We start from the raw sequence: 23,510 nt of genomic DNA, 5'->3' as shown, positions 1-23,510 counted from the left end.
AGAAATATATTTCAGCGGAATTTGAGGTCAATTTTTACACAAGCTACAAGACTTTTGTCAGGGACTGTAGATTATAGTACAATAATGAACATTATTCACATTATTTACACAGGAATTGAACATTGTTTTAGTCATAGTTTAGTCATGGAAACAAGATATTTTAGCATCAACACAATACTGTTTTGTTTAAACTAAACATAACATAGACATGAAAGATACATGAAATAATCTATTAATTAAGATAATTAAGATAATAATAATAATTAAGATTGCTGTTATAGGCTAATGTACTTTTGGGAACATTTTGGGCTTTCAAATTACTTTCATGACAATATAACATATACAGGCCTTTTGCCTGGTGGAAAAGACATTTTTATTTAGAATATTAGTTTACCTTCATTTAGCTAATTTCGTTTAGTTTTTGTTTTCAAATTTTCTTATTAAGATTTTTTGTTTTTGTTCTTATGGAAGAAAGAGCAGGATTGGACACTGCATCTGCCCGTCCTGCACTGACTGTTCTCAGTGGCGGGGAGGGGAAGTTGGTGAAAGTGGACGCTCCACTCTGGGCCTAGACATTTTCTCCGTCATTGATAAACTGCTTAGCACACCAGGCAAATTAATGAATCTGGCCTGACTGAAAACGGCTTTTTTTTGCGTGGTGAGAAGGAGGGGTGACGCGGGGGTAATCCTGTTCCAGCTAAACGGCTGATCCTTCTCATTCCTCACATATCAAATGTCAGAAGTTAAATTAGCCTGCTAGCCCTAGATAGGAGTTAACATGCTTTTAAATGGGATAGGAGCAGAGAATGAAGGAGTGACGGGGGGTGTGTGAACCCCAGTCCCCCCTCACCCTCGGGATCTCAGGCAGGTGCCTTTGAAGTGTCTAATTATCTGTCCGCTGCTAAGTGCCAGCTAACTGTCTTAACGGGCCCCTTCCATCAAGGGCGCTCAATGTATTCACCCATAACATTGCAATGCTGTGCAATGAAAGCAGCATACCAGTATTCCCACAACCCAGTTATTACAATCAAGAATGGAATAATTCTTACCTGTCGTTTTGATTATTTGAAGTTGCAGTTTGAGGAATGCAGTCAGTTTAAATTACTGGCTCACACCTGAAAATGCAGCCCCTCTAAAACAAAAAACATTTAGGAATATTTACAGTACTTTTTTCTGACATGAAATCTGAAAAATTCTGGCCCTTGTGTCTGTAAGAATGATGAGGTAGTGAAGGTGTACTACTTGGGTTGATTGTAAGATTTTCTTCCCCCAGAGGACCAGTTTTTCCAAAATTACCAATTTCCAACTATATGAATGGATTGATTTAATCTCATAATGAATTAAAATATCTGAATCACACACAAAATAGAATTAAAAATTTCCTCTTAACCGACATCAGAAAATCAGGAGGCAACATTTTTTTTTGTAAATCTGAAGAGCATGCCTTGATGCACCAAATATCACTAGATGGAAGATAAGAATGTACACCAAAGGAGGCATGAATGAATATGTTAAGTTGTTTAGGTAGGTGGTCAAGGCTCATTTTGAATACCGATCTTAAACAAATAATTGTCTTATATTTTATAATACAAATAATTAATTTTTAATTTATTTTTATAAAACATTTTCAGTATTTCTCACAGAAATTCTCTTTCAAATTATCTATTAACATTGTAATGCTTAGAGGAAGCTTTTGTGGATTTGTGTTCACAGACTGTCTTTTTTAATTTAAATATTCCACACTGAATTTGAAGTAGCCCATAGGCTTAGTTAATAATGAGTGACAATTGTTACCATATAATGTAACAATTGTATTTTTCCCGTAATATACAAAATGAATATACAAAAATTAAACATAGGAGGGAAAATTCTTAATTAAAGTATTTTTCATAGGAAAAAAATATGGGAGGGGTGGGGGTAGGTTTGGACCTGACGCTGATTTGATGTGAGTTTGTAGATGGAGTGGGAATCTCACTTTGTCTTTGATTCCCCTCTCGCTCTCAGATGGGACCAGTAGATGCTGGTCTCTGATGGAGGTCCCAGCTGAGGCCCAGAGGCACAAGCCAACTGCTCAGCACCCAGGAAGGCAGGAGGGTGGGAGGAGGGTGTGTGCACCCGACCAGCCAAATTAAGATGTGTGGGAGCCGTCGAATTCTCATAGATGAATATTGAGGAGGGCTTCAGGGCTGCGTGGGAAATCAAACTTTGACAACGGGCAGCCGACGAGGATAAGCAGCTCTCTCAAACTGCCAACCAGATCTCACTTCAATTGCTGCAAACATCAGTCACAAGGTGCTATTTAAATTGTGCCCTACAATGGCCCTGCCTGGCATAATGAAAAGAATGAGTAAATGTGTACAATTTTTATATTTTGTTACAAAGTTTTTTCTGTAATTGCCTAAGCGTCTGTCTCATTCACACAGAGTAGAACAACAGATAAAAGTCCATATTTTTTTTCCCTGCCTCAGATTTAATCAAACTTCTTGGCACTAGAGCAATAGTTTTCAGTAGGGTGTAGCCAGTATCTAATGACACAAAATTAATGTTATTTGTGTGTGTCTGCAAGGGAAAAAAACGCCTGGAGAATATCTACCTAATCATGGAAAGTTCTCTACAGCCAGATATTTATAGCAGCGCAATCGCTGCCAGTTTATTACCTCTTAGTCGTAAATGTTTTTTTAATAGATATCATAAAATACTGTAATGCAATGCTGTTTATTTAGAGAAACAATAAAGGTCTGTCATAGTGTGACCATAGTGTGAATTTGTTTAATTGAAAACTGTGGTGTCTGACAACTCCGGGTTGCCAAATAACCTCTGAAGCATGGCTGTAAAATGCATGCTGGGATTTTTCTTTTTTTCCGATTGAGCGGTCCAAAAATGCTAACAGAAAATGTTATTTAATTAGTTTAATGAAAGAGAATTTTTTTGTGAACAGTTGACAAGCTTCCTGAAGACTTTTTCTCTGATCGAGTTCTCGGGGCGGCATTACAGCTTATGGAGTGGAGGAGGGGGAGGTTAAGCGGGATCTCTTGGCGAACTCTGCTCTGTGACGCTGAACCCTACACAATTGCCATAATCCCCGCGCGCAGGCTGCGCTGTGCTCCACCCCCTCAGTGGCGAAGGTGCCGCCGTCCTCCCCGTGGCCGCGCTAATCGCCAGTGATTTCCTCCGCAGGTGCCAGGCCGCGGTGATCCAGGTAGCGCTAATGCCACTAAGCCGCTTGGAGAGGTGCTCTTATTAAAAATACCGCCAGATGTGGGAATTTACACACAGCCCCTATCCATCTCATTGTTAATTGGGGGAATCTTTTTTTTTTTTCCAGCAAGTTGATTTGCACGAGAAAGAAAAAAGAGCGGGAGAGAGGAGGGGAAAAAAAGAGAGCAGAAGAGATTATCGCGCAGGAGGAGTGTAGCTTTGAAGAGTGAAGCTTTGTGTTTTCAGAGTGTATCCTCTGCTCCCGTCTCTTTCCTCTCTCCTCCCTGCTACCCTCGTGTTGCCAGGCCAGCACGCGCTATTGACAATGATGCTTTCAGAAGTACTGCAGGTGGAAAATCTGCGCGGCATTGGCTCGGTCTCAGAGCAGTGAACCGCACCTCTGCACCAGTAGGGGCTCTAACAAAGCCGGCTCGCCGGAAAACAATGTGCAACACCGCGCAACGCTGATGCAAACACCTCCCGTGCTCACCTGTGTCTTTTGAACTGACTGGCATTGACTGGCGCCACGGCTGTGGGATGCTGGGTAAAGCCTCGAGGGCGGAGACGTGATTGGCTCTTACACGCCGACCCCTGTGCACTGCGCTTAAACTGCGCTCCCCCGAGAAGCTGCGTCGTCCCACAACTTCCGTCCCGGGCCTACTTCTGACCCCGGCCCGGCTCAAAGGCCCCACTCCAACTTTTTTCATTGTTGTTTAGTCATTTGCTGTTTGTTTAACCCCCACCCATTTTTTGACGTCCAATTAATCTTTTTTTTCCTCGTTGACGCTCGGGCCCTTTTCCTTTCAAGAGATCCAAGCCAGAACCCCTGGAAAAGGAGGCTCCTAAGTATAAAACGAGAGAAACCTGTGCATTAGGATTTAATGAGGGGCTGGCTGGGGAACGTCGAGTGAGTGATTGAGAGAAAGAGAGAGAGCGGATGGATGGACGGGGTAAGAGAGAGGGGGAATGAGTGAGAGAATGAGTGCTTGAGCAGAGCACCAGCCTCCATTATACCGGGAGAGAAAGCTCCTGAAATACTAGAGCCGGGGCGTGCGCTCTGATCAGGGCGGCAGCGAGCACAATTACCTTCTTTTCAAATCCTTCAGTGACACTGCGGGAGGAAGGAGGACTTTGAAACTTGAAAGGCAGGAGTTCGCTTTCAACCTCAAACGCGAGCAGGAAAGGGCTCTGAAATTTGTTCAGTGCTCCCCATCCACCATTAGCTTGTTTCTTCCTCTTGCCTCCAGGCATTTAAGCGCTCTTTGAAAAGATGTTAAGAAATTCAATCACCACAGAGAGACCAGGCTCGTTTTTTCCCCCCTCTGTTTTTTACTGTGGAGCATGCTTTCCCCCTGGTCCATGGAGGACAGGCCCGGTGCTTTTGTGTTGGGGGGTGAATAGACCTGTGAACCGGCGGAGGCCGGGATGGGGCAATCACAGAGAAAAAAGACAGCACTGTGAAAGTGGGATGGAAAAAAGTGAAGAGAGTGATGTGAATGGGGTCTTAGGGAAATGGTCAGGGCCTGGAAGTTTCTCTGACGAGTGCTCTGTACTTCAGAGTAACTATTCTGACAACAATCGAAAAAGTGGTTTGGGATTAGCATAGGTTGTTTTGTTTGGGTAAAATTGAAATGACATATTTTCAGGTACTTTATGAAGGGATTAATCTCAAGCAAAGGTATAAATTGTACTAATGGTATAAAGTTGTTTTTAACTGCTCAGTATACTCATACATATAACTTCGGATACATTTATTATATCATGATATATCAGAAATCTGTGAAATATTGATTAAAACAATTGATGATTTGATTTGCCAAATGTAAATTAATAATTTAATTCTAACAAAGTACTCATGCACTTATTAGGCCAGGAAAAGGGGGTTTGTTCTGCAATGAGGAGTGGTTGAGAGGTTCACTCTCCTGTTTGCTCTCAGATTCGAGGGCCGTTGACCCATTCAGTGCTCAGTGTTTACAGAGACATTTATTGCAGACAATTCAACAGAGACAGACCCTCATAAGGTTCTTTACTCTAAAATAATGAACCCCAGCAGCTCTACTCATCGTGGCAATTGCAAAGAGGATGGGGGTGACCCTCCCATTGAGATCTTTTTTATTTAGCTGACCCCATTAAAAGAGACAAAACCACAGTAAACCACATCTAATTCAGAATCAGTAGTTTATGGATATATATCCCTAAACTGATTATTTATTCATTCATTTATTTGTAATATTTAAATTAGGTACTTATCTTTTTCAATGTTTTGAATCTTAATTCTTTTTTAATTATTTGTGACAGATCAATTTCATGAAATAGAAATTGATCTGTCAAAGGCTAAAAATCAAATTAACAGATTATAATTTGTAAAATTAAACAGTGCCTTCATGTCAAATTAAACAAAAGATTATTTACAGTCGAACAGTGTAGTACTGCCATAGACAACGTTCAAGGACATGTGAGTCTCTGGGAGTGTTTGGGGGCTTTGTCCACAGTTCAGAGTTCACTGCTCTAAATTAATGACACAGCCAGAGACCTCTGTGGCAGCAGCACCTCTGTCTAACCTGACCTGTCTCTATGGACATTGCGCCTCCTCAGTAATCTGGAGATGAACCAGCAGAACCAACACAAACAACAGAAAGTTAAAAATATATATAAAAATGGGACACTTCTCTGGGGTCTGATACTTTAAAATGCCCTTGAAAGAAACTATTTTATTTGAGGATTTTGGTCACTTTGGTCATAAATCTATTGGAAAACATTTAAGGTGGACATTGTTTTATCTGATAATTGAGCAAACCAAAATGGTTTGTGTGTCTGTGCATTTTTGTACCTGCTCCTATGGGATGTGTGTTTGTTCAATTCCTGGCCTCCAGTAATTTCAGTTCTGCACACTTATAGAGCAGCCTGCCATACCCACGTCTCTCAAATCTGCATTAGGAGGACAGGAACATGAAGGGGAAATCCCTTTATATTAATATTTCAGTTTGCAAGAGCAGACCTATTAATCCAGATTTAGTAGCATCAGTGCCATTATTCCCTTAATAAGATCACACAATATGCAGTATAGGATTAAATACTTACAACGTAACAAACGCTCGGTTCTCTTGGACTGAAGATGCTGCATCTCACTCTTTTTTTTAATGCACACCCTATCTCTCTCTTGCGTACCCTGTGTGTATGTAGTTATGTGTAATTTTCAGGAAATTAGTGCAGGGGAACTACTGTGAGGCATGGATGAGAGAGTTTTAGCGCCAGGAAAGGCTGCACAGTGTGGCTCCAGCACTGTCCTAATCTGTCTTCCTCTCCGGCCTCTGGTGCCTCCTCTGCGGTCGGGGTTTGCTGACTTGGCCGGGCAGCGATAGCTCACTAACGCTGCTGAGCTTCAGCTGTTGGCTCCTGCAGCAAATCCCACCCCCACCAGGCCTCCAGAACATCAGAGCATCGGCCGTGGAAGTGACCAAGTGGGGTGGACCTCCGGCGAGCTGAAGTGGGTCTGGGCTGGAAGAAGGGGATGAACTCATTGGACTGGGAACTCCGGCCTGGCAAATCTGAAATGAAACAGAAGTCCGAAATTAAGCGGAACGGAGCGAATTACTCTGAGATAAATGAAATGCTATTAAGGTATTAAAATTTAAGTATTTGAGAAACTGTAGGAAATTCAAGTTAAAAGGCATTAGAGGAATACCAGAGGAAAAATACTGCGATTAACATGGAAGGGCATACAGTAAATAAATACTTTTTTGTTATATTGCATTCGATTTTTTTTTTTTAACAACAACGAAAGCAATGAGTGCTGAGTCACATGAAGTTATTTTTTTGCACACACATTTTATTTATTTTCAGTGGTGCAGTTGAAATTCTTTTATAAGATGAAGGTGAACACAGTCCCATGTGAAAAGAAGCAAACAAACAGCATGATGAAATATACTTAGGCTTCAACGATTTACACGCTTGGTAATACATGTCAAATAAACACTTATATTTCACTTACATCATTTTACAAAGGGGTGGTAGTAGCCTAGTGGGTAACACACTCGCCTATGAACCAGAAGACCCAGGTTCAAAGTTGCTCCAGGGGGGACTGTCCCTGTAACTACTGATTGTAAGTCGCTCTAGATAAGGGCATCTGAAAAATACTGTAAATGTAAATGTACAAATGATGGACCCACATATGCTGAGATCATTTTTGGTGTTTTTTGTTATTTAAAAGTTCAAGCAGCAAAATTGTGGCAAAGCTGAACCCAAGTGTAAGTGAAACGATGAATCACAAGAAACCGTGGGCTTTTATTAATGTAGCCAATCCCAGCAGTTTCGAAATACCGACAAACACAACGAATGTGTTAATTTCTGCTGTCAAGTTTTGTATTGAAACAATGCATGTGTATTGATATCATGAAATTACTAGTTTCCCAAAAGCCCCAAAATGTCGCCTCACAGTGTTCTCTTATCCTGCTGGCCAGAGGTCGACGACCTAAAGCCAAGGTCAGGAGTCCCAGGAAACTTTAGCTCTTCCATCCACACTGGATAGAGATTCCCCTGAGACTCCATCACTGTTCTACATTGTCTTAGCATTGGAAAAGAGACTATTATTATGGAATGCCGAGATAAGAGCTACAATGCAACTGAATCAAAAACAGCAGGAGAGACTAAAAGGGAAAAGGAGGAGAAAAAGGAATAGAAAGACCGAGGTGTGTGTTGATAGTACCCATGATGACATTTAACAGCAGGTCAGAATTCCAGGGAAAAGTCTAGGCTGCCCTCTCCATGGGAATTCTTGTCTTTGAAAGGAAAAACACACACATACAGACAAGAAGAAAAAAGGAAAGGCAACTGACAGAGAGCAGTGACTTGTGGTGAAATCCTCTGCTGACTGCAGCTCAGATGTGAAGTTAGGACCTGTTCTTCTTTACAGAGAGCATCCACATGCTCAGCTAAGGAGTTGAAGGGCCCAAACTCTGGGGGGGTAGGTGGTTGTGCAAAAAATACCCACAATGCTTCATCCCAACAGCAAATGGCCCATGGAAGACTGCTTAACAGCGCTTTCCTGGGAGCTTTGAACGTGACCTGACTTGCTCCCTGCTTTTAAGGGGAAGTGTGTGCATTTGTGTGTGTGTGTGTGTGTGCTAGAGTGTGAACATGTCCTGAGAAGTTCGCTTTGACGGTAGCAAATTATTTGTCATTCAACTAAAAGCTCTAGAGTGCATGTTCCCTCTCAAAGAAACTGAGCAGGTGTGTAGGTGTGACCTGTAGTAAGCAGTGACCAATTCAGCCTGATGCTCTAATTGAATAATTTGGTCTCTCTCTTTCTCTGCTTCGCAGAAGATGAGGCCACAGGCCTGTACCATCGAGAGAGGCGCAACGCTGTCAGCTCCCCCAGCCCAGCCTCCGGCAAGCTGAGCGAGGAGCCGTCAACCTCTGAACAGCGCTCACCGCTGGTGAAGAAAGATCTGCACGGCTCACTGCCTCACATTGCCGACCACGCCCTGCCCTACCGTGGCACGCTGTTCGCCATGGACCCACGCAACAGCTACCTGGACTCCCACTACAGTGAGTGATGGTGCAGTGCAGTGTCATGGTAAAACCTCCATTAGGAGTATTTAGGGGAGTTTCTGGAAAACCAGCTTTTAAAGGGGTGTTTTAACGTGGTCCACCTACACCGTAACCTGTCACCTGAACATGATATAATGAAAAATGAGTGTGGTGTAAGAGAAAAATCTTCTGGTATGTAAACCTCTTGGACTGAACTTGTCCAGATGTGACCTGAGAAAGCAAACATGTCAATCCACCCCTTATTTTTTTGTTTTGGTTTTAACAAGCCAGGTAAGTGCACTAAAACATTCAGAAGGCCTCAGTTGTTTAGGGACAGTTTAGTGTGCAGGCTACAGTCCTCAAGCAGAATATTTTTAAAGCACATTGTGTTTTGTTTCATGATTTTTTTTTACCACCCAAGAGAAAGTAGTTGGTGATGCTTGTGCCAATCAATATGTAAAACAATTTCTTATCAATGGACCTGTGCACCAGCACATCAGGCTAAACAAACTGACAGATTAAAAAGAAACAATTTTCTAGAAACAAACAAATTTCACCCCAATTATATCTGTATGATAACTCTTTAACTGGCTAATTGCTGAGCATCACGGTGACTTACAATTTCTGAAATGTTCAAGCTTTGGAAGTTCAAGTCTTATGGCTCAAGGACACACCTGAAACATGCTCAGCAGAGGCATGTGTTTCTCCCTCCTTCTCTGTTTTAAGGTGAAAGGCAAAGCCGAGCGCTGAGTGATTGGGCATGACAGTTGACTAGTTGCCCTTTCTCTCTCTTTTTTTTCTCCCCCTTTCCCTTTTCCAAGGGAGTTAGTATGGAGGACGGCTTACGCTGCTCCGTAATTCCCTCATTAGAGTCGGCCTGAGTACCGCTCTCGCCTCTACTTCATCAACACACAGATCAAAGCCTCCAGCTCCCCCTCTACACTCTCTCTTTCATACACACACACACACACACACACACACACACACACATTCAGAAACTATTCTTCCCATTCTTCTCTCTCTGGGAAAGGAAGAAAGAGAGAAAGAAAGGAAGGAAGGATAGAAAAAGAGATTGATGAGGCAAATGTAGGGCCTTTAGGAGGTTAATTGCTCAGACCACCGTTTGCCTGGATGTCGCCCCTTGGACAAGGATTCGTTGTGATGGCTTGTTTAGTTGCGCTAAATTGGCTCTGAATTGGTCCTGACAGAGTGGTTTTAATTCACCTGACTTAATGAATAGGTCTCTCTCTTTCTTTAACACACACACATACACACACACACACACTCCCAACCATTTACTGTATCTCTATTTATTTAGCTCCTTCATTAGCTTCCTGCTCCCTGTATTGGTGCCTTGGCTGTCACAGGCTCTACTAATTCCAAAGGTTACTTAAAGTTAGACCCGCGCAGCTCTGGGCCTTTGCAAGTGGAACATTGCTGTCCATTACTGGCCAGGGCCCAGCTCAGCAAGCCTGCCACATTTGATTGTAGCAGTGGGCAGAACGGGGAGCTGGGGGTTGGTTTGGAGGGAGTCTGGCTGGCTGCTGTCCAGAGGGGTTTGATGATGTGGGGGTCTGGCTCTGTGGGGGTGGCAGTCATAAGGGAAAGTCAGTGTCTGAAACAGTGGCCGGGAAGTCAGAGGGTCCACACTGTCTTAAAAGGTCTCCATTATTTCCACATGGGGGCCCAGAGAAACTGTAAAATGAACAGGGTTAGAGGGGGTTAGAGTGGCAAAGTGCATGGGGCCCACTTCAGCATTTCCCTGTATCTCTCTTCCTCTATCTTTTACTCACTCCCCACATGCCCCTTGCACCCCTACCCCCCACCCCCACTCTCCCCCTCCCCACGACATGCCAAGTGATTTTTGGAAACTGCTTTGTTTCATTTTTTCTGTCTTGACTGATAGTGTGCCTCTGTGATAGATGAACTAAAAGCTTATGAGAACTGAAGCTGTCAGTTTCAGCGATATGGGCGTGTCATTGGAACAGACTGGTCTCACGCTAGCTCCCCTGCTTAACTGAGGATTAAAACATTTCCTTCTCTTTCTGGCCCAGTGCTTTTGTCTCATTCGGCTATAGTTGAGAGTCATAGGACTGTTGGTGCATGTCCATGGATTTTATAAAATTGATTCCGTCTCTGAAATGTTAGTAAATTTCTTAGAACAAATTGTGTTTAGGATTCATTACAACAAGAGCAATTCTTTTTGTATATTTCTTACTATGACTCCACTTCCTCTTCAACTTGGGCTCCTGCCCTTTGACCTTGTCTTGTGAGGGTCTATAAAGATCAGGGTTCCCCATTTCCCCAGTCTCTTTTAAGGAAGTCTTGGCGCCAACTGTTCAAAAGTCTCAAGGTGTGAAGAGCATTGACCCCCATTTCTGGCACCATCCCTACCCTTTGGAGGCTGTCACACTCCATCCATCACCTCCTAAATGCATCCCAGGTGTGTGCGGGTGTGATGGAGTGGAGGCCGCGGGCCGTTGTGCTGTGTTTGCATAGTGAGCTGGGCAGGACAAGAAGGGCCAGGTAAAATCCGATTACTCTTCTTTGGCGCCCAGTGACAGGCTCCTAATGTGCCTAAAACGCGCCAACACCTGCAGTCCCCCCTCAGCACACCTGGCTGGTGTGTCAGTGCAGCACTGTGCCCAGGAAACTGGGTGTCAGGTGCAAAAAAAAGTTTATAGACCTGGGTTCCCTGCCAGTCTTCTTTTCATCAAGACCTTCCTGCTCTCCCACCCTTCAGAGCTTGAGACCGTAAGTCTGTTTCAATTTTTTTTCTTCACTCCCACTTCTTCGTGTAAGTAAGGAAGCCTTGGGTGGAAAAATAGCACTTTATGATAGCATTAGTGAAGCTATTGCCATTCTTGAGCCTTAGGCTCTTTTCTTTAGCAAACACTGGATAAGAGTCAATCTCCTGCTTACCACAACGTTAAGACATGGCAGCTTTTCTGTGGATCAGCCGGTGGGATTCAGAGAGAGGGGGGGATTAATGAAATAGAACACTTCTTAAGATTCTAATTGTCAGGAAGTGTGAATGTAAGGCAAGGCATCGACATCTGTTTGTATTGTGTGCTGATTAGGGGGTCAGTGGGCTTCCGCAACACTGAGCCACTTGCTGCCTGATCTGGATGATTCTGCATGCATCCTTATGGGAATTCTCAATCAAGTCATTTTTTGTTTGCACTGACAAAATGTATTCCTCCCCAAAGTTAAAGCTTGTCCCAATCTGAGAATAAAAGCCTCTTGTTCTTAAAGATCCTTGTTGAAGCTAGGAGGAGGACTTTTGGAGGAGAAAAGAAGAGCAGTAAGTTGCTGCTGCAAACACATTCTTTTCATACACATTCTTTTGCAACTTTTGAGTCAGATTATATTTAGCTCAATGAGCACTCAGCACCACCATTCAACATTTCCTGATTTTCCCAAACAGAAAAAGTCTTGTGTCTCTGTACTTCACAGTCTTGTGTCTCCATCTTTATTACAGTTCCTTACAGTCAATATTATGACCTTGAATTGTGATGTGTACAGCTGAAGGCGTAGTACTAATTTCATAACTAACAGGATCTCTTCAGGCATTTTAAAAGTCATGTCAATTCGCATGAGTACATTATAAAAGCAGCAAATGCTTATTGCCAAGAACTGTTTAATTAAATCAGTTCTAAGAAGACTGTTTTGTCCTTTAGAATTGTATTACTGCACTAAATAATGCAATAAATACATGGAATGGGCATCTGGACGTGCTTCATTCTTGGCTTGATCATGTCCATGACCTCTGCAATGGCTTACGGGAAACTCCGATGTCAGCTGCTTAACCTACATTCTAAAGATCCATTGATGCATATTTTCATCCTTTTTAATGTTAAGACATGAAGGTTTTACTTCTTTCTGCCATTGGGCTGGTGGCAGATTTCACCCCTCTAGCAGACATTCTGCATTCACAGGCACATTCTAGCACTCATGTCGCTCTTAGCCTGACAAAGACCTCATGGTGAGGCAGGCGTCTGCCTTTGATTCTGAAAAGATGATGGTTGAACTCCAGGCCGGGTCACATGGAGCGGAAACCTGCTGGTCCGTTGCACTGAATTGCAGGGCCTGGTGTCAACCTGTCCCCTCCTCTAAATCACATTGCAACTGACCATTGAACTGAAAGAGGGAGCTGTCAAGTGCTGGAACATGACTCGCACTGTAATTCCGAAATTGTCTAGGTGATACTTCTGTGGGCGCAGATCATAGTTTTAATCTGAATGTAAAGTGGCACATTTATCAGCCAACAGTCCCGGAGAGCTGTGTCAGCTTTTCTCAAAGAAGCAAAAAATGCAGAAAAGAAAAACGGGGGGGGGGGGTGCATGTGCATTGAAGGGAGAAGAGGGGGGACGAGAGTCACTCACACTCGACCCCATTCAAGGGCAAGAGCTTGTTTTTTTGGTGATTGATTCAATATTGGCTCTTTGAAAGAGGGGCACAGGGGTGGAAATCTCGACGGGGCACGTTGGGTTAGAGATGCCAGGGGCACGCCTGCGGGCGATGGGAAGGGTTCTCTTCCATCCATCCTTTTCCACTTTCATCAAGAATGAGGAGACGTCATCAGGCAGGCTCCTGGAGCATTAGCGCCTCTACCCAGCTCACAGTGGATAATCACACCATCCCCTTTTATTCAGATTATTAAATTAATCTTACTTGGTAAGTGGGTCTTGACTTTTATTCTTGTAATTTCTGTTTTTTTTTCTAAAGACTTCAGGGTCTGCAAAGCACCCAGAATTTATAAACCACTGTGTGTTAGTCATGTTCTTCAGGACACTGATAACACTATATAATTGAACGTCTCAAAATAATAAGCAGGATTTGTTATAATTGTTTGTGTAACATCTGCCTGACTCTTTGCTCCCTGGCTGCATTTACAATGGTTAATCGGTTAAACGCACAGTGCCGACGCAAGCGAAACTACTGTAATCTCGCTTTGAAGGAACACGCGAGCTTAAAACACGCCGACGTTGAGGCTTTTCAAAGCGCCCGGCCCGCTGGGAAAGCCACCGGCGTCAGTAACAGCGCCGTTGACAATAGGAGATCTGACTTAAAGACGCCAGCAGCAGGAGCTGCAAAGTAGCGGCGGCCCAGGAGAATGGTCCTTCAGGGCTGCCACCGGGTAAAGCCACGACATCTCCAGCTTCCTGCTCCCCCCCTACCAAAATGCAGCTTTCTTTCTGCTGGATAATCAGTGTCATGGGACTGGTAGCCTTGCTTTCAACTCTCGCAGTGCACTGGGCTGGTTTTGGCAGCGACTTGTCTCTCCCTCTTGTCACCAGTAGGAAAGGTTAACACCGCGAGCCTGAGCAGAAGCTTCTGCCTGGGGATCAGCTGCACCTATTGTTGGTGGGAAGGAGGTGGATTGAGGAGCATTTGCTAATTAAAATGTTTCTCATGGTTATTACCAAGTGCAATAAGAAGGGTACATCCCTGGCTCTTGTGTTTGGAGAGTTGAAGAGGGAGATCCAACCCAGAGAGAGGGCATCAGAGTGGTACGGGGTTGGGGGGTTGAAGATGTAACAAAGCTGAAAATGAAGAGAGACATAAAAGAAACGGAGCTGAAGGAGGTCAGAGCCATCACAGGCTCAGCAGTGCCTTCAAAGATGGCTGGGACAGGTGGCAGCTCCAGACAATCTCGCTCCACAGAGCAGCATCCTCTCTGGGAGAGATAAGGGATTCCTCTGTCCATCCCCCCTTACTTCTCCTCCTCCCTCCCTCCCTCTTACTACCAATTGCCTATCCCCTCTCTCCCTCTTCTCTCCCCGGCCGGGACTCTTTGATGTGGCTCTGTTGGAGTAGGCTGCTGGGAGCGCACTCTGGCCCGACTCAATCAGAGGCTCCTCTGTGGTGCCGGGTGCGCTCCGGTCTCATTAAAGCACTCTGGCAGGGTTAATCCTCTTTAAGGTTTACACCGACCTGGTTTTGTCTCGCGGCCCAGGCAGCGAACCCCTGGGCACCACCTGGGTGAAGAGGAGAGCGAGGAAGGGGAGTGGGGTGGAGGAAATTGCTGTGACATGAGTTCTTCTCCTCTGAGCTTCTCCCTCTCTCTGCTTTTTTCTCTTCCCCTTCCTTGGTCAATGTGCTCCAGCTCCGTGCTCCACCTCTCACTAGCTCTCTAGATGCTACCTAACCCTGTTTGTAAGTCTGTTAGGATTATTTGGGAAGAATTTGTTGACAGGGATGGCATAAAAGGATTACAACTCACCCTGGGTTTTTTTTTTGGTTGGGGGGGTTTGCACACTGAGGAGAGGATGGGAAGGAGGACCGCTTCCTTTATTTTAACTTGTTGATCCTGCGGTAAAGGAAGTGAAGTTGATGAAGAGAGAGGCCAGTGAGTGAGGGTATGGCTAGAGGGAGGGTGGTGGTGGTGATGACCTCTGCTTATCTCTTGTCCGCTCTTTAAAAAATCATGGTAATTTGTCTGAATTGTTGACCATTCCTCTGCTCTAGTCTTTAGGACACTAATCTCTTGCACTGGAATGATTAATGATTTGGCCACTTTGGATTAAGCCAAGGCTAAATCACATTTGTTCTCTGTGGCCTTTTAGGCATGTGGTGTATGTTCTATTTATCTGCTTTTAACTGAACATTTTATGACTTTACTGGTTAAAGTACTTTATTCATTATAATATATTCATTATAATATATTCATTATAAATAACTATACTAAACTATAAATAAATGGCAGCATTAAAATAAGAATTAGTGCTGTGTTCAGGTTCAGATTCTTTTAATTATTAGTAAGTAAGCACATGCTTTAAAGTCTGTTAATAACACCACAAAGAAATTATTAACAGAAATCGTATTAACAGTAATGGGAATAATGGCATTACAACAGTATGATTATGGTCAGGGGTTATGTATATACTACACATATACAGTTCTAGATTATTTATGTTTTTTTTTTACAATTACTAAGGCATGCTTTTTCATAAAAGATGAAATCAGATTACAAACCTGAAAACATATAATAAATCTCATTCCCTCTTCTTTAGCTGTACCAGGGTTTATACTGTGCATAAGATGATCCTGAGGAAAAAGAACACTGCCACAGTGTCCTATTTCACTATAAACTTATTTATGGCTTTAATTGTAAGGATGGGTGTTTCTCAAACTTTTCATGTTGATATATAAGTGAAACTAAGTGCCCCAAGCTTAACCTTGCACAATTTTGTATTTGATTTGTATCTAATTAATTGTGCAGCCCATTTTTTGCATGTTTTTAAATGAGAGTTGGCCAGGACTTCATTAAAATACCACATTACCCTCCCCAGCCCCACTGTCCTGTTGAGTTAACTGGCATCTGTAATGATTTCCCTCTGTGGTTAGAGTTACCGTTGTTTTGGCTCAAGACGAGGGAGTGAAGAAAAGGCTGACAGCTTTAGCTTGCTGCTTTCTGCTGGTAAATCGCTCTGTAAATCTTGCCCACCAACTGGGACTGGAGGTAGGAAACAGAGCAAGATTGGCTGGGGAGGGGAATTTTGGGAGTAGGGGAGGGAGCGGTGAAGGCACTGCACTTTGTTCTGTTCCCCAGCTTATCCCAATCCAAACTGGAAAACCTGGAGAGGGATTGGTGCTCCACCGGGGCTCCGGCAATATAGCCTTCACTCAGAGCCTGAGCAGTCTGGAATGGGAGGACGGTAGGAGAAAGATAGAGCAGAGGAGGTGGTGGAGGAGGGGCATGCGAGTCCGGGGATGCCGGTGGGGGATGAGCGATAGAGAGGTTTACAACTCCCCTTTCACACAAAGAGCCCGCTGTTACGTTTCCGTACATTGCAGTGATAGAATCCAATGGAGAACTGTATTCGTGATGCCAGGCCCTCAATTAAGCAATTAGAATGGGAAGGACTTTTTTTTCGCGCTATGGCAGCTATCTGGAATAAAACAATAAGCTTGTTACAGACTGTCAGGAAATGCTATTCTCGTGTGACTCAAGGCTTATATGTTATGGACATAAAAATACTTTGATATTTGTGAACATATGATTCTTTAAACAAAATTAGGCATGTAATATGGCCTGTGTTCAGTTAATTTGGAGACAAATAAGAGAAATTTCGTTCTTTTTTCAAAACCAATTTCATGTGTATTATCACAGTAACATATTAACGTATAATATTAATAACTCTCTGCTCTGTTGCTTTTTAAAATGCATTTTTGAGTCTGTGCCCAGGCTCCTCATGGAGAGCCCTGCACAGCTAGCGCTCTTGGCTAATTTATACAGCAGTAATTAGGCCATTAGACCTGCTACAGTCTGGGACTGTAATTAAACAAAACACACAAAAGTCAGCAGCAACTCCCACTGAGCACAGTTAAACAGTTCCAGAATATGTTATTTACATGTCTGAACCCAATGTGTTATTTACCTGTCTAAATAGTGCAAAGTTTGCATCTAAGCAAACATTATTGAAAGGAGGGATCCCCTCACAATAATACACACACACATACACACACTCACACAGACAATAATGTATTTCTCATTAAACAAGAACTTTCCTTATGTGCTGTTCATCATTTAATTAACCAGTCATTTGACATTGTACAGTGGGTATGGAAAGTATTACATTTTTCAATCTTTGTTATATTAATTTCCTTTATTGGAAATATTGATAGAAAAACTCAGAATTGTTGACATTTTTGCAGATTTATTGGCAACGAAAAACTGAAATATCATTTGGTCATAAGTATTCAGACCCTTTGTGACTCTCATATATTTAACTCACATTCTGTCTATTTCTGCTGATCATCCTTGAGATGGTTCCACACCTTCATTTGAGTCCAACTGTGTTTGATTATACTATTTGGACTTGATTAGGAAAGCCACTCACCTGTCTATACAAGACCTTACAGCTCACAATGCACGTCAGAGCAAATGGGAATCAAAATGGGTCAAAGGAACTGCCTGAAGAGCTCAAAGAAGGATTTGTGGCATGTCACAGATCTGGCAAAGGTTACAAAACAATTTCTGCACACGTAAGGTTCCTAAGAGCACAGTGGCCTCCATAATCCTTAAATGGAAGATGTTTAGGACCAAAAGGGCTGGCGGTCTGGCCAAACTGAGCTATCGGGGGAGAAGAGCCTTGTTGAGAGAGTTAAAGAGAGGTAACCTCCACCAGTTGAGGCTGTTTGGCAGAGCGACCTGACAGAAGCCTCTCCTCGGTGCAAGACACAAGATGGTGAGAAATAAGCAGTATGTATGGAGAAGGCCAGACACTGCTCATCACCTGTCCAATACAGTCCCAACAGTGAAGCATGGTAGTGGCAGCATCATGCTGTGGTTTTTTTTTTGCAGCTGCAGGGATCGTACGACTGGTTGCAATCGAGGGAAAGATGAATGCGGCCAAGTACAGGGATTTCCTGGATGAAAACCTTCTCCAGAGTGCTCAGGACCTCAGACTGGGCCAACGAGACAATGACCCTAAGCACACAGCTAAAACATAACTCTGTGACTGTTCTTGAATAAGTCAGAGACCTGACATAAACCCAATTGAGCATCTTTGGAGAGACCTAAAATGGAGAGACCTAAATCTGCAAAAAGGTCAACAATTCAGTGTTTTTCTGTCTATATGGGGTGCTGTGTGTACATTGAGGAAAAAAGTTAACTTAAATGAATTTAGCAAATGGCTACAAAATAGAACAAAGAGTGAAAAATGTTAGGGGGTCTGAATTCTTTCAGTACCTATTGTATGTATTTGGTTGTGTATGTGTGTCTTCACATGCATTCATTCAATACTGTGTGTGCACTCATGTTGTTGTGATAAGAGTGCAATCTTAATTTATACTCAAACACACACACATTTTGATATATGGGTATAGTAGACTGGCTTATTTTGCCACTCTTTCTCCCTCTGTCTGAAATCTGTCCCCAGTCTCAGTCCTCATTGAGAGCACCGCACCATAAGGCCTTCTTAGTTTGACTCTTTCTTATTCAGCCTCCTGACTAAAGAGACTGCCACCTCCTCCGGTGTGTATCCGCCATGCTCCATTAAAAAGGAAAACGGCGCGGGCAGCCACAGGGACCGCCACAGAGCACAGAGCAAACAGGCTGGGAGCAGCGCTTCACACAGCAATCCGTCTCCACCAGAGCCTGTGGAGACTGTTTACTACCCACAGTAAATTGGCCCATTTGTGGTGGATGTGTGTTTCCATGTGTGCATGTGTTTGTCAAAGCATCCTCTTTTAGAGTAAAGACACAGCCGGAGGTTATAGGCCCAACAACCCCAACTCCCCCCAAATTCCAATATACCTTTTGCATGGGTCACCCCTTCCCCAATGCAGAATGGAAAATAAATAAATATGAAAACAAGTTATATATATATAGAAAGTGAAATCAAAAGCATTGCTTGTCCCTCCCATGTGGAATACGAAATGCTCTTGCCTAGCATTATAAACTAACATTATGTTACTGTAACCCACTCAGAGTGGGATTTGGCCTAAAAGTGCCACACAAACAAATAGTGCTGGGAAAAAAGAGAAGAAAGGAAGGTGTTGGCACCCCGTGTCTACGCTTTCCCTATTGATTCCCTGACAAAGCCTCTCCCAACTTCAGTAGCAGGAGATGAGTCATTCTCTTTAATGGCCATTCAGAAAAACGCTGCCAAACCTAAGACAGCGGCAGGCCAGAGATCTTCACAGAGGAAGCGTGATCAATAACTCTACTCACAGTGTCCAAAGATGGGGGGAACAGGGGAAAAAAATACAGAAGTGTTTTATTCCAGCCCAGTTGACTGTTGTCCACATCTGTCTTATGTTTGAAGTTTGCCTTTGTAATGATCCAGCTTAACTTTGCATTGTGGGAGCACTCCTTTTTCTCTGTCATTATTTCACATGCCAGTCATTAAGACGTGATTATAAATGAGCCTTAATGAAAGGGCAATTAAGAGTCCAACTTTGACCAAGCTCATTAATTCGTATTGGACACAAATACACAGTGATGAGTCAGAAAAACGGTGTCCATAATTGTCCCCGCTCTTTATAGGCCATTTGAATTGCTTTTAAAGAAGAGGGTGTAGATACAGCCCGGAGCTGCTAATAGCAGGATCTCCTGAATCATTTCATAAAAAGGCCTTGTTGGGTCTCATTAATGAAGTCCTGTGAGGCTGATGCTAGCCAACGCTCTTCAGCGGTAATTGATTCATCAGTCACATAGTTGCAGGAAAAAAGGTGTGTAGGAGAATCTTTCCAGTTGTGTAAGTGTTTGCCATGATAGGTGTCTTTGGACGTGTGTGTGTGTGTGTGAGAGATTGGAACATTTCATCAGATGATCCTGAGCAGTGGTCCGTTAGCGTAGCATGTCGCCGAGCCCAGCTGTGACAGGCACTCTTTAGAGAGTTCTGGTTGGGGTTCAGTAATGTGGAACATATGATGCCTGGGCTCACTCCGCTGCCGCCAGATTTCATTACAGCACCTCTCCTCACACTCATGATCTCACTGCTCAAACACGCTCAACCGCACCCACCCTCCCAGCCAGCCTACAGTGTTCAGTGTGTGTGTATCTTGACACTGTGCAATAATGTGACATTTTCAGTGATGCAGGGAATTTCTATACAATACAACGGATGGGAATCTTTAGGCACCACACGATTCGATTACGATTCAGAAAGTTGTGATGCAATTATAAAACGATTATGGATGCATCTTGATGCATCTTGAACTTTTTCAATAGAATCGAAGTGGGTTGGTGTTCATTCTGGTCCCTCAAAACACACACACAAAGCAGGAATGGAGAAACAGCTGATCTTATCAGTCTCTCGAGTGCCCAGAGATCTACAACGAGACATTATCTTTTAACCAGGGATTTAGAAAACCATGCATATTTTGCATGTTTTTTTGCAAGTAAATGCTAACTTCACGTCCAGCACAGCGTTTGGTCTGAAACCAAACAGTCAGAGACTGTCCAGGCACTGCACTTCCGTATTTAGAGTACGGAAACCTTTTTTGTTCCTCAACATTGCATTGGTACTTAACAATAATCCTTAAGTAAATCGATTCAGAATCTTTCATTTCCACATCAAGGTGCATTGAAATATTGATTTTATTTCCCACCCCTATAATCAATAGTATCTAAAGTAGTCTCCTTAAGAAACATGAATAAACACCAATTTCAACACCGTGTTCGGACCGGAGTTTCATGTTCATCCTGTGTAATGTTCCCTGATCATGTTCACCTGTTGTATATTTATATAATTGTATAAAACTATCCTGTTCGTGTCTGTTCGTCGTCAGGTCATTGTGCATGTTAATGTTCCCTTGTCTCGTGCAGTCTGCGTTAAACCCCTGTCATGTGAAATCGTGCGAATGCGTCCTCCTTCATCACCATGTCCAGCCCACCCGTGACAATTCACTATATTATCTAGTTTTTCTGTAATTTTGTATTTGCCTGGACCTCAATGTTTACTGTATGTATATTTAACTACAGCTTGCCACAGTCGGCAGCATTTAAAGCCATTTCAGCAGTTTAATGTGTCTTTAGTTCTTAAGGTCTTCAGATCTCCACAGATCCACTAATCTGTTCAGATTCGTCTGTGGGTTAAGAGTGAGGTGAGGCAGGACTCTAATGAGTGGGGTTAAACATGCCAGAGCCCAGGGGTCTAGCCGTGTTTGGCACAGAGCAGAAGTGGATCCAGCTGCTGGGCACCCCATGGCTTTGGCACCGACATGAGCAGCTCTGGCGCAAAAGGCGGGAGCCGTGGAGACACGTTGTGGGAATGAGAATGCGCTGTGTCACTAACTCCTCCCAGTCTAATTGCCTCTTGGTTGCGTGTACTTCCACTCCTATGAAAAGATAAGGAGACGGTTTAATTGCGTTAATTTTGTGTGTTTGTGTGTGAGAGCGAAAGATCAAATGGTTTCATGGTGTTGTGTGTTAACAAAATGATCTCTTTGTACACACACCAAGGCTCTGGCAAGATAGAACCATTCATTTACAATAGTATGTTTGCAAGTTGGCAATAGATTAATAGCCTTCCTTTTAAGGCTGCATCACATCATCACAGACGTCTTGCATGCATTGCAATGGTCCTTTTACTTGCAATAAAAAAGTGCATTTGTTGTAGACAAGTTGATAAAGTATTAATATGTTCTTTTGGGAAACCATTTAATCTACATCATTAGCACAGTTATTGTAAAGAACAACAACGCAGTTTTATTTTTGCATCTTTTTCACGATAAACCTCAAATAAAGTGCATAAAGGTTTTGCATTAGTTAAGATTCTTCACTTTGAGATCATGCTGATGGTGTGTGTAAGAAAGAGTGTGCTCTTCCTGTCTCATAGTTAAATATAGCCATGGCATATTATGCAAATGTTTGAATGTTTTATCTGAAGAATTAGGAAGCCTTCCTCGCCATGTCCAGCCATCGTGACACATATATATTTTATTTACAACTTACTGTAGAAAAATTAGGATCATCTTTATTCACACAGGTGCGGCCTCGTCACCAACAGTGGCAAACCAGCTCTGAGACATTTGAAAAAAGCCTTTTTATCTGACTTTATTACCATTTGTACAACCACACATGGCATGATCTATTTGCTTTACCAATATGGTTACCTGTCCGTCTTATTTCTTTACATATGTCACGACAACAGGGTGGAACAGGGAAATGAGCACGTGTAGGTAGAAACAATAACCCTAATTCCACTGCTTTAATCTACGAATGTGAGACCGGCTTGAGCCGCAACATTCACGGATGTCGACATTCGTGTGAAATCAAAAGACAAGGGAAGGGCAGGACAAGAACAGGTAACAAACAGGATATGTCTTACTTGGAGAAGCAGGACGATGAAAGGTAACAGCAAATAGTTACTGAGCAAGGAACGACAGCCATCTTGCCTATTTATAGGAGTCGCGTTTCCACGTTGCTCCCAGTCACCCGGATGGAATCACGTGACAACGTACATACATTTGACTAACTAGTAGATGCTAAAATATGTGACATTTACTTACTGCATCCTATGGCATCCCAACATGGTCACAGTGCAGTGGCAGAACAGGTGTCTAAAAATATGTATGCTTCTGTCTGCAGGTGTGAGTTTGTAACTGGTTCTGTGCTGCATGTGTTTTAACCATGTGTGAGAGTTGTGTTATTAAATAAAATATTCCATAAGAGCAAGGACATGTCAAGTAAATGTCTTTTGTGTTGCTAATGTTTTGTGTCTGTTTTGAGATTAAGCTTTGACTTTTGAATGGATGAATTTATGGCCAGTTTATGACACTTTCATGCAGAATGTTGGGAATGAAAGAAAAGCTCTCTAACGAATGTTCCCCTCTGTCTCCACAGCCCCTCCTCCATTTTTCCCAGCATTTCATCCACCGGTTCCCGTTGATGACAGACACTCACAGGGGCGCTACATTTACGAGCCCACTGCAGTTCCCCCTCTGCACATGTGAGTACACACACACCTACACAGACTCACACATACATGTCATCTGAGTTCTGTATTGCTCACATACTTTGTTCATAGTTATTTCTGCACACACACATACACGTCATAAATAAATCAATATCAATATTTTATGAACCTAGGATTTACAAGCATATTTTATTTTTTAATTAGTAGACTAGTTTGAGACCATCTTGATTGATTAGCATATGTTGCCATAATGCATTTTGCAAATGGTATAGCCCTTTGTTATTCTATTAAAATCTAATGTGACACCTATGAAAAGTCATGTGATTGAGTGGTAGGTTTGTACTCCCCATGTACCCATCATTGGTATGTCTGTGACCCACTTTCACCAGTAAGGTAGGCACCCCTACATCG

General features: G+C 43.0%; 1 protein-coding gene across 4 annotated transcripts in view; it reads left to right on the top strand.

Annotated features, from left to right (window-relative positions):
- Positions 1-23,510, top strand: part of gli3 (GLI family zinc finger 3) — a 92,187-nt gene that overhangs the window by 23,581 nt on the left and 45,096 nt on the right. For 2 of the 4 annotated variants that reach the window (XR_003748857.1, XM_028969773.1), the window contains exons 3-4: positions 8,518-8,745; positions 23,027-23,132. Coding sequence is in view for 3 of the 4 variants with exons in the window: in XM_028969773.1 (XP_028825606.1) it covers positions 8,518-8,745; positions 23,027-23,132 (334 nt within the window). In the remaining variant the exon portion in view is untranslated. The remainder of the gene's footprint in view (positions 1-8,517; positions 8,746-23,026; positions 23,133-23,510) is intronic. The other 2 variants (XM_028969774.1, XM_028969775.1) reach the window with 1 other exon arrangement.

This window comes from Denticeps clupeoides, chromosome 2 (assembly GCF_900700375.1).
Source record: "Denticeps clupeoides chromosome 2, fDenClu1.1, whole genome shotgun sequence".
NCBI lineage: Eukaryota > Metazoa > Chordata > Actinopteri > Clupeiformes > Denticipitidae > Denticeps > Denticeps clupeoides.
Note: the sequence above shows the minus strand (reverse complement) of the source record. Positions and strands in the feature narration are given on the sequence as shown.